Here is a 15,329-nt window from a genome sequence, read left to right on the forward strand (position 1 = left end):
TGGCAGAGCAAGGGTGAAATTCCCCTTTAAGCTTGAAAAACTGGTGAATGGCAAGTTGAACGGTAGCTTCCTGGGCTTAAGGAGAATCGCCATATTCCATGTTTCCTGTAAAGCCATATTCTGGTTCAGATCGTAGTCAGATATGACTGTATTGCGCAGCAGAGCATAAGCAAATGGCTCAGCTTCAAAATGTTAGTGATCAATTTAGTGATACCCGAGCCCTGCCCGTACCTTATTTATGGATTAAAAACAGGCATTACCCACCCCTAACATGAAGTTTAATGTCGGGTAGCAGAAATCTACTTTGCAGCATGAATGGAGAATGTTTTATGTACAAACCAGTCCACGGGGGATATGAGCACAGATAGAACAATGAGACAGATATTTCACCGGATGTATAAATGTGAAGCATCCACTTGGCATTTCCCCTCACTACCAAATATGGTTGTGAGAGGAAGCCCACTGGCCAGCAGTGGGAGAAGATGGAACGAGATGGATTTTGGCCGACATTCCCCAAATTTTGTCATCGATGAAACATTTGATCTCAATACAGTTTTCTGTTCTCAAAACTAGAATATGTTATGAACAGAGTGGACTAAGTTTTGTAGACTTTACCATTTGCAAAACTTTTTTAAAATTCCATTGTTTGTTCTGCCCACTATGACTAATTTGTTCCCGTTGGAAACGGCAGGCTGTGGTCCATCTTGTGTATAGCCAGTTGCATAGATTCCATTTGGACGGTAAGATGAAACGACTCAATATCGCTAGTGAACGCGTTATTATTGTATTTGACTCACTTTAAGTATAATTGTTTGTTTTCCTCCTCATTATCAATAATATACTTATTTGTCATTAGATATATTCTAATACCGAATACAGCATTCATTAACGTTGCATTAATTAACACGGTGTGCAAAAGCTGTTGTTTTTTTCCATCTCGATCTCGGACCATGTTTATTAAGACCGGTTTCCATCGGAGGTAAATAAAGAACGAACCAAGCTACTTCCTGTTTTGATATTTTTTTGGAGGGGCTGTTTCGTTTCGCTATCGTAGCTAGGAGAGATACACGCCAGATAGATATCTGCAATGAAACGCTATCACTTTACTAACATGTAGGCTGTTCAAAAACAAGACTGATACAACTAGCGATACCGACATAACTACCGTTGTGCTTTGGAGGTTCCAACTGTTGTTGTGCTTGTGGGATATGGCACTGAGTTCTGGCGGTTGGGGTAAACCGCCTGTGCCAGCCCCGTCCCAGTCTGTACATGGCGGGCCCGCGCTGGCTAACTGCAATACCGTTTTGATGTCGGTACGGGTGTCGGTTTGCCATTCGGGTATTCGACCGCTTTGCCTCCCTGGAGCTGGTGATGAGGCTCTCCGTCTTCAACTTAGCATGGACCCCAGCAAAGCTGGAGAGTTTCGGCTAGCACTGAGGGACATTAGCGGAAGCGGCCGTAGTGTGGTAAGATACACTGCTCTGTAACGTCTAGATCTACTGTATCTCAACCCCTGATATAATGCCATGCAATACATTTCATGCTTTGACATGAGAAATTGCACGCGTTTGTTTGTCTGTTGGAGCAATATCTGTTTACAGAAAATACAGTAGTCACTGAATTGGAATCTTGTTTAATCAAATACTACAGTAATCCCATTGGTGGGAACTGCTGTCTCGTGGTGATTACAGTTTTACTTATCTGTCCTTGTGTTGGTCTGTACAAGGGAAGACAACGTTTTCTTTATGGAAGATTATTCCAGCATGTAAACAACTAAACATCAAAGTTAGCACATTGCCACTGGGGTTACAGTTTGTCCCTCTAAGGTGAAGTAGGTCCATATCCACGAAGTCCACAAAGATAAGAGATCTAAGCAAATTATTCTCTTTATTTCTTTCTCCCAGTTCATTGCGGAGTTTGACCTGCGCTCTGTGCAGTATGAGGTCAAGTCCCCATGCCTTCACGAGATGCGCTTGGCCACACCCCCTCATGACTGTATCCGCTTCAACTTCCGCTGTGACCTGGAGGCTGAGCAGTGGGCCACTGTGGTGATGTCATCACTAAGAGAGGCACACAGAGGTCAGAGGGCATGGCAGTCTTTTTTTCCTCTTGTCTGCATGCTTAGATGCATTCATGTCATTGTGTATTAGAAGAGTGTCTTCCTAGTATACCATACTATGGCTAACACTATTGACCACTCTCTCCCTCACTGTAGTTGCTGTAAATAGTTCCCCACATCCTATGGATGACCGACAGCAGCACGCAACCGCAGCTCTAGAACAGCGCAGCACAGCCTCCTTACCACTCACTGGTGAGTACCCTCACCACACGATTCCCCCACTCTCTCTTTCTACCACATTTGCGAGACTACATAGGGTAAATTTTTCTGTGTGCGAGTGAACATGTTCTCTCTCTGAAGAGGAGCTGTGCTTGGAGCTTGCCCGGGCGATCGAGGCAGGTGACAGCCAGGGTGCTGCTCAGCACGCATCTGCTTTAGCTCGTCAGAAGGCAGTGCTCACTATCCAACTGTCTGAGAAGTGTTACGCCGAAGGAGAGATAAGGTGAGAAATAACAGGCAGTAGCTTGGGAGTAGTCCAAAAGAACATGGATAATTTGTGCTAATGAAGTTTCATGTCTCTTGCAGTTTGTCTGTGGCAGTGGAAGACATCTCCTCTTCCTGTTGCGTCACAGTGAAAGTATTTCCCCACATGACTGTCGCAGCACTCAAGCAGCAGGTCAGATACATTTCTGTCTCTGTTTGCTAGAATACTTGGGCTACATTCGGCAAATGAAACTGTCCACAAATCATTCTCTCCTCTGTCATTGCTCTCTCTCAGGTGTTTTTGGAGTATGGCTTTCACCCTCGCGTGCAGCGCTGGGTGATTGGACAATGCCTGTGCACAGAGCCTAGGTCCCTGGCCTCGTATGGGGTCCAGAGGGATGGGGATACGGCCTACCTTTACTTGGTCTCAGCCCGCCATGCCCGCCTCACCCGCCAACTATTCCAGCAGGACCAGGAGGGTGCCCACCTCACCCCACCTCCGCCTACCAGCAACGGGCCTCTTTCCCAGGACTGGAGGGGCTACAGCACCCTGCCCTCCAGGCTTAGCCACAACACCCAGGGTAAGTTTACCTCTTGGCATGCACTTGCGCACATGCTCACGCATGACTGAACTCCTTTTTCATTGTTGTGCTTGGCTGTAGGGAGCACCGGAAGTGGGGCCGAGAGGTTGGCTACGAGCGAGATACGAGACGCCCTCAACTTGGAGAAGCTGCATCTTAAAGATAAACCCGATAAGCCCAGCAAAGCCAGTAAAACACAGGTCAACCCCGATGTTTAAATTTGTAATTGACAGTTTTTACACAAGATGATCGCGTTGAGCGCCTACTCTTCCTTTACTTGATAGTTCCATGTAGCTAGTATACCGCTGAATTTCACTGGTTGTGATACACTAATAGAAAGTTCCTACTCTCACACACATCCTCTCTGTCCTTCTGATCTGCAGACCGAATGGGCGTGTCCCTCCTGCACCTTCATCAACAAGCCTACCCGACCAGGCTGTGAGATCTGCAGTACAGCCAGACCTGACTCACGCAAGCACAGCCGCATACAACAGGTACTGTATCTATGGCATGCCTACAGACAGATGGCACACATCACCGTTTATTCTCCCTTTAGTAAACTACATGATTTTCTTTATTCTCATCTGTGTGATAAAGGAGAAAGGAAGAAGAGAGGAGCAGATCAGTGCATTGAGCAGTTAACTGCCTCAACCGTAACCTATACAATAATCTGAAAGACTGATCACTCACACACCAATTTAGAGCTACAAACCCACCACCACTACTGACATACTATGATGACAAACCTCTGGACGCTGCAGCACAGACATGGAACTCCACTTGCTGAGGCTCACAAAAGGAACTACCTGTATAGTCAATGAGCTGGCTTTTGACTCTGTGGACATGAGTCAGCATCCTTTGCCTTGTGGCAGACTTTACCATTTATTTATTTTACATAAGGGGGGGGGGGGGGGTGGACTAGTCCAATATTTATTTTAGAGGGGTGGGTGGTGCTTCTCTCATCCCTCTACCTGATATATCTCAGATGAGATAATATTATATATATTTGAAGTTGGCCAACTGTGAAAGTTGATACTTTGAAAGCTGAAGAAAGCTGTTTTTGAAACACAGGGCCTGTATTCAAACAGTCTCAGAGTAGGAGTACTGGCTGTCCCAACCCCCCAAAAAATATTGGTTGACCGAAAGTAGTCTGTTCTTTCGACCAATCGATTGGTAAAAAAAAAAAATAATAATAATCCATATATAGACACACCCTATGTGTTTTAATAAAATAAACTATTTTCGCTGAGCTTGTCTGTTGCTTTTAATGGCGCTGCCAGGTAGCCTTGGTCGACTTCTATGCGTAATCAGGTGCATGTCTTTACTCAACACTGAGTGCTCCAAACAAAAAGACTAAAAAAAAGAAGAGTAAATTGACAACTAAAAAATGGAATGAAATAAACCTAAACTTGTTTCTCACAAGTGTAGCATAGGTTGTGCGCTCTGCAAACAGTGTCCACTTTGACAATGAGAACAGTAAAAGACTAATAATAATGAATGCATTCACAGAAACTACCGTAAATAAATTAACGGTAAATGTACTACTGGTGATACGGGTGAGCCATCCTCGCGGCCTCCAATGGATCTGTACATCGAGACAGGCACGAATCAGACAGGTCTTGGGTGCCATAAAAAATACATTTGACTGCTCGACTAAAATCTTGGTCGCCCAAACAATCGACCAGTTGACTAAATGGGGTGAGCCCTATTAGGATCAGATTAGATCATAATTAAATCAACATGGGGGACCTGATCCTAGATCAGCACTCCTACTCTGAGACCATGAGGGGATTTGATTAATGTCCCCGTTGAACCGGGTAAGAGTTGATTGCGTTCGTGTTGGAACCGAGTGTGAGCCAGGTGCCCTGCTTTTGACGGTCAGCTCAAAGCAACCATGATGTAGGTTAAGCAGGTGGGGTAATGAGTAGGCTTCTGTGTTTTCACATGCAAACATGATTGCGTGGATAAAAAACACTGACAATGAAAACTAGTTCAATTCAAACTGGTATTTTATGTAAAAGATGTTTCTGAACGATGCATCAGGATGCCTTGTTGACAACATGACCGAGCGGCGCAGATTGCTGTTTGATTTGAGATTGGCGCTTCTCTCTCACCACTTTTGCCTGTTCATGGTTCAGCTTAATCAGGCACCCTCAATGTGAATACAGGCCCAGGTCTTGTCTGTCATTGGTTGGTGCCATATTGTTTTATAGGAGAGGACTTGCTTGCTAGGAGGCTGTGGAAGTGACAGGGTTTTAAAGTGCTTTTATTTTTATAACATTGTATTTAGTGTTTAACAGAATGTTTGGCAATGTTAATGTTGACGTGTAATACATTTCACCTACTTTCCAATAAGTTTCTGTCCGGACTGTGATAGTGAATGTTTTGTTTTGTCAGAAACATGACTGTATAAAATGGTGTTAACTGAATAAACGTAAGTTAATCAAGTTTGAATTAAGTTTTTATTTGAGCATTTATAAATGACTTCAAATACTTTTTTTTTCTCTAAACATTTGAAAGTAAAGACAATTCTTAGTTCATACAGTAGATGTGATTATGGATGTTTTCTGGAGGGCTTTATTTACCATGAGGTTGGTAGTAGGATGGTGCTGCCTCCTTAACATTCTCTTTTGCCCCTTCCAATGTCAGTGGTACTGTTGTTCAGTTTGATCAACTAGTAGAATATTCACTAACATAACCAAGAAACATCCAAAACAGTTCCAGGTATGTATTTGGGTATGATAAACCAAAACAATCCCATGCACACAAGCCTGAACCCAATACAACCTTATAGTTGTAATTCTGCCACACAAGCCCAACCTAATGCACTTAACCACTCCCGGGCATGTCAGTCAGTCTTAATCCTTGGTGAAAGGTCAGACCTGAGCACACCTCAGTTCATTCCATAAATGCAGGTCTAGAACCCATTTCATACTTCAGGATAGGTGGAGTTCCCATAAAGACAGGTCTGGGACCAGTCTTCCCCCTGTTACTTCCAGAACATTTAAGTCATTTAGCAGACGCTCTTATCCAGAGCGACTTACAAATTGGTGAATTCACCTTCTGACATCAGTGGAACAGCCACTTTACAATAGTGCATCTAAATCATTTAAGGGGGGGGGGGGGGTGAGAAGGATTACTTTATCCTATCCTAGGTATTCCTTGAAGAGGTGGGGTTTCAGGTGTCTCCGGAAGGTGGTGATTGACTCCGCTGTCCTGGCGTCGTGAGGGAGTTTGTTCCACCATTGGGGGGCCAGAGCAGCGAACAGTTTTGACTGTTACTTCCAGAAGAGGATGTTCCACAGCAGCAGCCAGCAGGGGTAGATTGGCAGAGCCAGGAGTGGATAGACCAATGAGTCATAGAGGGCGTGGTCCAGAATGCCCTATGGGATGACGGACAGAAAAAGCATCCAACCGTCTTGCAGGGAGACGCAGTAGAGCAGAGTGCAGCCGGGCTCAGTAGCACCATGATGGCTGCAGACGGAGAGAGGGTAAAGACAATACTACAGAACTCTGGTAGGGAAACTTAACAGTGGAGCACCATGACTGTCGACAGCACTTCGACAGTGAAGGAGGGAGTGAAACATTACATGTGCACAATATCCTCGCACTCAAGGAACAGTGGAACTAACACTGCATTGTTCCCTTAGGGCTCGATTCAATCCGTAGCACAGAAGACCTGCACGACAGCGCAATATAAATGTAAAGGCAATGTTCGCAGAGACTGAGTTCACGGTAAACACTAGTTCACGGTAAACACTGCATATGTCGGCCCAATCGGAAAATAACCTTTCAATTTCAATAGCGCTACAACGCTGATCTACAGAGCTACGGATTGAATCAAGCCCTTAGACATTAAACTAGAGTGCAACATCAATGAGAAGACATACTGAGAAGTAGTACTTCTATAAGAAGCACAGGGAGAAACTTGTGGGTGAGAGTATTACTTGGGTGTGTGTGGTGTGATGAAAACAGTGATGGGCACCAGGGACAGAGCCACGATGAAGCCCAGGGAAAAGTTGATGAGGGCAGTGCAGCCCAGTAAAACAGCCAGGTATAGTAGAGCTACCAGCTTCAGCACCCTCCAGCCCTGCTCTGTGACCTGTCCTTGCCAAGAGGGAGAGAGTAGACAAAAGCCCTGTTTATACTTGGTGCTAACATTATCAATAAAGTGTAAACCGATCTGGATGGTCAAAGCCATTGAAATAATCATTATACCGGCTACTAAAATCATTGACAGTTAGCACAATACTGACTTATGGCATCAGCAACTGTCTTAAGATAAAGAAATTCATTTTATTTTTAAACAATATATGTAAAATGTGCATACAGGGAGGCACCAGCTAATCTGATGAAAATGCAGACACAATGGAGGGATAAGGGATCCATTTTAATACAATGTGTAGAAGGGTGAAATGAAAATGTAAGTGTTATCGTCGAACCACAACACAATTTGGAACATACCCCACCCATTTTTCATGCGGCTGATACGTGGTAATGTTAAATAACGGTATTGTTTTTTTTTTGGTATTGTGTTAATTAGTAATACGCTCAACCTTTACTGGTACGGCGTACCCCAACTATTTATTTTGCCGGATCGGTTTAGGCAGAGATTAGTGGCGGATAACGAGACGCGTCCAGACGGCAGTGGACGCATAAATTCAGACTACATGTGATTAGGTTACACATCTAGTTGTTTAGTAACCGCTGCGCCACTCAAAATGCCCTTCTATATTTCATTCTATGATTACACCTAGGCTTTTAAAAATTGCGTGCACACAGGGAGTCCCGTACCAGTAAGAAATGAAATCTACTTTCACCCCTGGACGCAACAAACCTTGATCAGATAGTGATCATATCACAATACTCATGTTAGAGCAAGGTGTCACTGAGGCTGGAGTTACAAAAAGGGACATGGTGAAAGGAAATAATTTACACCCGCCACAGTATCTTCAAGGTGTGTGTGATAATTGGGGGAAACCTGGCATAGATGCATATTTTTAGTGTGTGAGATAAGATAGTTATGCAGGTTGTGCAGTTTTTTTTCAACAAGCACATTGAGTAGCCAGACATAGAAAGAGTAGCCAGCCACACAGCGAAATTATTGAATACTTTGAGTTTACCTTCCAGATTGGAAAAAATTGAAAATGTATGCATTCAGTGTATTGTTTTTTGGGATATTGTCTAGGCCTATATGATCCGGAGTATTTTCTAGGTAAGAGAACATTAAACAGTTTTTAACATTTAACCTGTCTTCACTTGAGATGAAAGTATATTTCTGCAAGATATGTTGCCACAATGTTTGTTCTTCAAATTAAAACAGAAATGGAAGTAAATAACCCAAATGGTTATTTTTTTATTAAAGGTTACATTTAAAATCAAACAAATGATGAGATGAGCACTTTGACAAATGGAAAAATTGGTCTCTCAAATAAATAGAATAGATGCACAATTAAGATCTGGGTCCATACATGTTAAGAGAAGAGAAAACAACATTCATGTTAAATTCGTGTTTGCAACTCTGTGAATTGCAGTATGTCATTTATTTAAAAAAAATACTTTAACATCTGACCCACAGATTAATTTAAGAATCTTGTAAGAGTCTGCTGACATCAACAGGCTTCAAGCTTCCTTTTAAAGAGGCATTTTCTCAGCTATCTGCACTACAGGTATGATTGAAGAATGAAGGAAGTATTAATCATGGGCTTTGATACACAGAAAGCAGCAGTTGACTACTCCATTGTCAACACGTTGATTAAATCAGTAGACCTGTATCAATATCTTTGAAAATACCATAGAAGTATCATTTAGCTTTTTCAATCCGTTTTCTTGTATCATATTTTGGACCAGTGTGAGAGTGTCGCTCCACTAGCCTACCTATTGTTCCTGCAGATAATAGCCAAAAGGTCTACCAGTGTGCAACTGATGAGTCAATTACTTTAACATCACTGTCTGGCAAGTCCTGGTGGACTTCATATCAAAAATACAAATGAGAACTTTAGTTTACGTGTCCCAATGTGATATCATAGACATAACTACATTGTATGATTTTATGAATGTAAAGGATATGAGATCACCTTTATTCAGTCAGTTCCACACCATTTATAAACCAGTCAAGCTTGCTGTTCCTCAATCAAATCAGAGTAAGCCTATGCGCCAGCACTTCGTGGCTGTATACGGATTGCAAAGGAAAATAAATGAATGTGCCAGAAAACAATAGGCTGTGTAGATGACAATAGCAGTGAGGACCACAGTTTCAGTCTCGGACATAGGGAAGTGTTGCACAGCCATCTGCTGAGAGAGGATGGGGAGGGTGTACACAGCTACCCCTGTCATATGACTGATCACTACTGGAGTCAGTATAGACAGGATCCCTGGGCTGGAGGACAGAGGAGAAAGTATTCCAACCCATCCCCTCTTGGCCAATTCCAACCATCCTCCCCTCTTGTCCAGGTCTCCCTTTGGAAAAAGGTAATCTGACATCAATTGGACTACCTGGTTAAATAATGGTTCAATAAAACTAGAATCCCCAAGGTCCCAGAGGTCGATAGACACATGCAGCAGCATGATGACAGCCAGCTGGCCAAAGGCGGGCATGTAATAACCACTGGAGGCAAAGCGAGAGAGTGAGGGCATGAGAAGTAGGACTGGTGCAGATGCTCTAGGAGGTTGTTCAGCTTCCGGTATATCCCCTCCAGGAGCCTGAGGATGAGGGGGACACACAGGTTTATTTGCATGGAATTTTAAGAGTGAAAATGTCACCATAGAAATTACAAAAATGTTAAAGGTTTTCTGATCATCTGAATTGAAGCTTGGACATCAGTAGCTGACCTGCCGATGGTGGTAGTGTCGGTCTTGTACTGTGTGAAGGTGTTGATGCCCCTGACGGTAGCAGTCTCTATATGGTATCTAAGGAATGGGCCATGGTTCCCCCAGGGCCGCCCGCTGGCCTGCTTCAACACCATCATGGTCTGGGCCGCGTGGATGTAGCCCAACGTACTGTCCCAGTCATTCCTCTGTAGCTGGGCAGCCGGATAATTAAACGTGTTACTACTGGCTCGTCCTTACCTGACACAAATACAGAGGAAGGGACAAGCTGAAATGTTTGTGGTGTGCTATTATTAGACTTTAAAACAAATCAAAGTACCTCTGCAAGTATATCAAATAAATTACTCACTGAAGTAACTGCTGGCATTTGGACTTCCTCCTTACCTTGCCCTGGATGGTACACAGGTACACTATCTTCTGGCAGAAGGCTTAGAAGAGGTTGGCCAGGTCCAGGTTTGGCAGCTGGCCATTGAACCCCTCCAGAACCAGGTGCAGACTGGTGATGATGTCACTGCTCTGCTCCAGAGACAGTGCTGCCTGGATGGAGCCACCTCTCCCCTACAGCAGAGACCAGTCACCACCTGGGGGACCCATAGTGAGGCACAGTGGTGGCAGGTTTGGGGTTGATGGTACAGAGACATTTAGAATACATACAGAGTCCATAATGGTGTCTCTACGACTGGTGCATTACAGGGTTACATCATTACAGAGATGCAGGTACTGACCATTGGTGTTGGTGTGGTGGTATCCCTCGAGCCAGGCCTGCATGCCGATCAGGTCATGTTCACCAGAAAGGTATCCTTAGCCCCAGTGGATCTGACCGAATCATTGACTGATTAATTAAAGAAAGGAGGTAGGAGTGTATTCTTGTGTGGTGCTTCTCTAATGGTCTGTGTAAGTAGTATGCTTACTCCTGAAGTACTGGGCAAGGCCCAGCCTGATTGTCGTTGTTTCCCTCACCACAGGGGGCGCCCAGCACCAGTATGAGGGGCTCTGAGGGCCCACAGGATCCCATAAATGTTAGTGCCATGCACCATCTGACCGAGACTGACAGACAAACAGAGAAAAGGATGAGTGAGAGAAAGAGAAGAAATTAAAGCCTGAGAGGAAAGAATGCATCTGTGTGAAAGTGTGCGCGCACTGGGATCAAATTAAATGCATGTTTAGACATCTTTGTCTTAGCATACACTCGCATATCTCTCTTTGTTTTCATCGGGGAGGGGAAGTTTGCAGGTGAAGCTCTGAGTAAACACTTCCAGCCCTTGAGACTGCATAGTATTCACCAGCCAATCCACTGGCATCCCACTACAGAGAAGAGAGGAGAGAAATGCAGAAAGAATATTATGGGAGAGGATAAGGGGATTATATCATTCTTACAGCTGGAATTGTGATAGGTAAATTAAGCACTGAACGTCAAAATTGGGGTTAGTGATAGGAAGGGCAGATCATTTTTCCTGACACTAGAGATATGCTATAGAAAAAAGCCTTATCAGGCTGACTCACCCTACTTTTATAGGGGACAATTTAAATGATACCCTACAAAGTGGATTGGGTACATCAAGAGGATGCCCAGTTCCATTCCATTCCCCAACGGATTCTCTCTCAGGATTCTACAAGGACTCACCACATTGGTGTATTTAAACAGGTGAGAAAGGTCGGTCAGGGCTCGCATTTGGTTTGGGTCAGACAGCAGTCCCATATTGTTGCCTTGTACCACTCACACTGGCTCAGCTGGACCCTAGGAAACTAAGACTCACACAATAATATTCAATAATGTGTTCGCTTTAGCGCTAAACGCCGTTAACCTAGCGAGCGAACGTACCTGCTAACCCAATATTGATTTGGAAGATGTGTTAGCTGGCGTCATAGAACCAGCTACGTTGAACGCGCAAATACCGAAACGGTATTTATTTTCAACCAAACAATGCGTCTTAATACCTTTACAAATGCGTAGTTGTAAGCCAGAGCCTACCTCCCTGGCACAGTAAGGGTAGCACCCAAGATGACAGGTGCAGCTCGGCCATACTGCGCAACATGTTCTTCCTAGTTTCTTACCGGACTATTGTGTGACGGACCAACTCAACTCTCGATTTAGCAAAAAACACACTTTACATGTTACGTTTATATTTTGTTCAGTATACATACATATCACAGTATTGCCATTTATGACTGGCTCTCCCTGATGGTTTGGAAGATGACCTTAAAGTTTCACAGAAATCTATTTCAAAACATGGTTCAGGTGATGCCACAAATCATTAGTTTTATTTTTGCTGATTGATTTATCTGATGTAGACCCTTATCTACGGCTCTGTCAACCAATCATTCTCAGTCAAGTTTACGGATCATTCAAAACACAGACAGAACACATCAATGGGTTTAGATTTCATTTTTTAATAAAGCATTTCATACAAAAGCATAACACCATTGCACAATAAAAAATAAACAAAAGTTTGTTCCTCTACCTTACCCTGCCTTTCACTCAGACCAATCTACCCCAAAGTCCAAGATACATCACTCTCCAGTCAGCGCAGACACCTCCTGTAGATGCTGCCTCACCACCTCGTCCAACACTTTGCTGACGCCCTTACAGGCCGTCATTGCCGCCTCCATCAGTGTCTCTAGGTGGTCCTGGTGGAGTCGGGCGTCCATCTGTAGCAGGGCAATGTGCCCGCCACGAGGCAACAATGCCAGGGCCAGTGATGTGCCCCCTCCACTCTCTTCAGCATGGCACAGGTCTGCCAATGGGGTCTCATCCACAAAGCCTGCAGTGCAGGCACACACATAGTCACGCATGGGGATGCCCGCATCGACTACTGCCAGAGTAGCGGCGTTCACACACGCGCTGTAGTTCCCTCCATCTGACTGCAAGATCTGAGAGGTAAGAGGGAGTGTGAAATGTTTCAATTCAAGTTGGGTTGTTTTTTAAACCCCATGTTTCAGGGTTCAAATTGATGAAGAAATCTCTATACCCGAGAATATGAAACTAACCAAACAAAACTTAAAATTGGTACCAAATCCCAAAGACAGGATATACAACCACTTTAATTTCACCATTTTATGAATAGCATCATACTCCACCACAACCCATTTTATAGTTCATTCATATCTGAAATAGTGTGGTACCTTGACATAAATGTCTATTTGAGAGCGTGGGTACAGATTAGTCAACACTGCTGCCTCGAAAGTCTGCTTGAGGTGAAGGCTCATCTCTGTGGACTTGCGATCCCCGTGGGGTCTTCTCTTCCTCTCCGCTGTACTGAAGGTAGCCATGCTGTATTGGCAGTTGATGACAGCACGGTCATGGAGGGTCTTGCTGCGGGAGCCTCGCACCTGGAGAACAGAGTACATTTGATTTTCAATGCGCTCCTCTCGAACCCCCTAACTGCAGTCTCACTGATTCTTCAGGTATTGCGCCAACTGTTCCTTCTCAATCACTGCTTGGTGGCAGCAGTAATACACCCTCACGTTACCTTGGGCCATAGGTGGGAAAGTGTAGTCTCCCTGTGTATACTACCACATCTACTAAGAGGTCTGGACCCGAGGCACAGGTGGAAGTGTGCAGGGTGGCTAGTTTAGCTCTCTAGACTAGAACCAAGGGGCTGAACACATTAACGTTAGCTATGTTGGAAAAATTACAAGTTGGATAAACAAACTGATCTGAAATGCTAGCCGAGCTGAAGCAATTTCCATAGCTAATTAATCTCAGTTGTATGTTAGCTAGCGTGTTATCTATGTAACGTTAGCTAACAAGGTATCTTGCTAACACGCTATTTTAGCAGGAAACTTACTTCATGAGGACCATACACAACTGCCAGCGCTTTGGTATTTCCCTGTTCTATGTAAGCAGACCCGTCAGCTTGGGCAAATACACCCATACGAGCTTGTACTTTCCGCAGTTCAGCAGCTTTTCTTCCATCAAGACGATATCCTTGATCTGACAATAACTCCAGGCCTGCCATATTTCAACGTTTGAACTGGCGATTCAAAAAAAAAAAAAACTACGCACGTGTGTTATACACTACATTACCCACACGTCCACTGGAGTAGATACGGTGGCTTTAGGCAACCGAAATAGTGATGTACAGTTCGCGAACGAATCTTTTCACTGACTCAATTTTTCGTTTTTCTGAGTGACTCATTCATTTCAGTCGTTCGTTTGACCTACTAGTGCTGGTTGTAATGAGACAAACAGCAGGATTAATACACGCTCCTACGGCTCTGCGGCCCCAGAGAAATGCTCCAACCACTAACTGTTTGTCATATGAGCGCAGTAAAATAGATCATGAAATAAGCATAGAGAAGAACAATACATGTTTAGAACGGATAATTATTCACATGATGCAAGAATGAGTGCAATTAATTGATTATTGAATGTTATGGATACAGCTTTGTACAACCAAAACATGCACAGCCTCTGCTCAAATTACTCGAACTCGAGAACGATTCGTTTGGGACTGTGCTTTATCACCCTCACAACAAGCAATGCATTCCGCCAAGAGTTGTTCACAATATATTTTTGTTGCGCCACAACTAGACCTCGTTTCAAATGTATCAATAAATAATATTATTTGTATGCCTAGCAATCAACACATGTACATTGTTTAAAGCACACGTTGACATGTCTTGTCACAAATGATAGCTCCAATATTCCCCCTATGGTCATCGACTCGAGTTTTCAGTTCATCTTTCGCTGATAAGGGGGGAGGGGGGTAAAAAGAGCCGAACTTCCCATCACTAACCTATAACTAAACCAAATACCGTGTGGCGACCTATCCAAAGACATTTAAAGTAGTGATTAACTTTTTATTAACCAAATCTCTGTTTGATGTAAATTGCATGGAAATATAACCATTTTCCATTCACTCTTTTACGAGCATGCGCGTGCGTTCGCATTTGTCGTATCACCACAAGCTCGTACTCATAAGTATCGCTTGAGTCCAACAACATGGAATAAGGTTGTGGATAAAGTAATACACCATTTCATGTGTACAACCTCTATAGACCTGCATCACTGTACAGAGAGCATTGCTATTTACAAAATGACATTTGTGTGTCTTTGTGTTTATCCATGGCCCTCTAGCCGAATATGTACTTGTAGCTATTTCCTGCAGTCAAAATACCCAGTGTCCTCATGGGTGTAATGTTATTTTTCATAATTAATAAACATCATGTTTTTTACATAAAATTGTGTTTGTTATAATTCGTATGTGCTGTATATAAAGTGTCACATTTGGATGCAAACTCAAATTGGAATACGCTCTGTATCTATGGTACCAGTCTCCTTTTTTAAGCCCATAACCATGTGTGTGACGTAAATAGTTTTGTTTCAAAGTAGATTTGTTTAAGACCAAGAAACACTGTGACCCTGATTTAGCCCG

At 43.6% G+C, this 15,329-nt stretch overlaps 2 protein-coding genes and 1 pseudogene across 3 annotated transcripts; 1 reads left to right on the plus strand and 2 right to left on the minus strand.

The window, feature by feature from the left end:
* Positions 1-458: 458 nt before the first annotated feature.
* Positions 459-5,570, plus strand: LOC135558807 (ranBP-type and C3HC4-type zinc finger-containing protein 1-like). 2 transcript variants are annotated; one of them, XM_064992947.1, is made up of 9 exons: positions 459-740; positions 1,905-2,079; positions 2,216-2,311; positions 2,420-2,561; positions 2,645-2,735; positions 2,838-3,123; positions 3,205-3,323; positions 3,507-3,617; positions 3,721-5,570. In XM_064992947.1, the coding sequence occupies exons 2-9, from the start codon at positions 1,968-1,970 to the stop codon at positions 3,763-3,765; spliced, it is 1,002 nt and encodes a 333-aa protein (XP_064849019.1). In that variant the 5' UTR covers positions 459-740; positions 1,905-1,967; the 3' UTR covers positions 3,766-5,570. The 2 variants fall into 2 exon arrangements, with proteins under 2 accessions (XP_064849019.1, XP_064849018.1); XM_064992946.1 differs by lacking the exon at positions 459-740 and adding an exon at positions 757-1,466.
* An 831-nt stretch (positions 5,571-6,401) lies between these two features.
* Positions 6,402-11,530, minus strand: LOC135558247 (glycosylphosphatidylinositol anchor attachment 1 protein-like; annotated as a pseudogene).
* Positions 11,531-12,322: 792 nt separating this feature from the next.
* exosc4 (exosome component 4) lies at positions 12,323-13,954 on the minus strand. Its single transcript, XM_064992949.1, has 3 exons — positions 13,740-13,954; positions 13,075-13,281; positions 12,323-12,822 (listed from the first exon to the last, which is right to left on the minus strand). The coding sequence occupies exons 1-3, from the start codon at positions 13,908-13,910 to the stop codon at positions 12,463-12,465; spliced, it is 738 nt and encodes a 245-aa protein (XP_064849021.1). The 5' UTR covers positions 13,911-13,954; the 3' UTR covers positions 12,323-12,462.
* Positions 13,955-15,329: the final 1,375 nt, after the last annotated feature.

This window comes from Oncorhynchus masou, chromosome 17, assembly GCF_036934945.1.
Source record: "Oncorhynchus masou masou isolate Uvic2021 chromosome 17, UVic_Omas_1.1, whole genome shotgun sequence".
Taxonomy (NCBI): domain Eukaryota; kingdom Metazoa; phylum Chordata; class Actinopteri; order Salmoniformes; family Salmonidae; genus Oncorhynchus; species Oncorhynchus masou.

Excerpts from the sequence above, each read along its gene's own strand:
- LOC135558807 (XM_064992946.1), top strand. The coding sequence starts at position 1,209 with ATGGCACTGAGTTCTGGCGGTTGGGGTAAACCGCCTGTGCCAGCCCCG. Across the intron at positions 1,467-1,904 it reads GCGGAAGCGGCCGTAGTGTG|TTCATTGCGGAGTTTGACCT; the intron begins GTAAGATACACT and ends TCTTTCTCCCAG. Across the intron at positions 3,618-3,720 it reads AGCACAGCCGCATACAACAG|GAGAAAGGAAGAAGAGAGGA; the intron begins GTACTGTATCTA and ends TGTGTGATAAAG.
- exosc4 (XM_064992949.1), bottom strand. The coding sequence starts at position 13,910 with ATGGCAGGCCTGGAGTTATTGTCAGATCAAGGATATCGTCTTGATGGA. Across the intron at positions 13,282-13,739 it reads TTGTGTATGGTCCTCATGAA|GTGCGAGGCTCCCGCAGCAA; the intron begins GTAAGTTTCCTG and ends TCTGTTCTCCAG. Across the intron at positions 12,823-13,074 it reads AAATAGACATTTATGTCAAG|ATCTTGCAGTCAGATGGAGG; the intron begins GTACCACACTAT and ends CTTACCTCTCAG.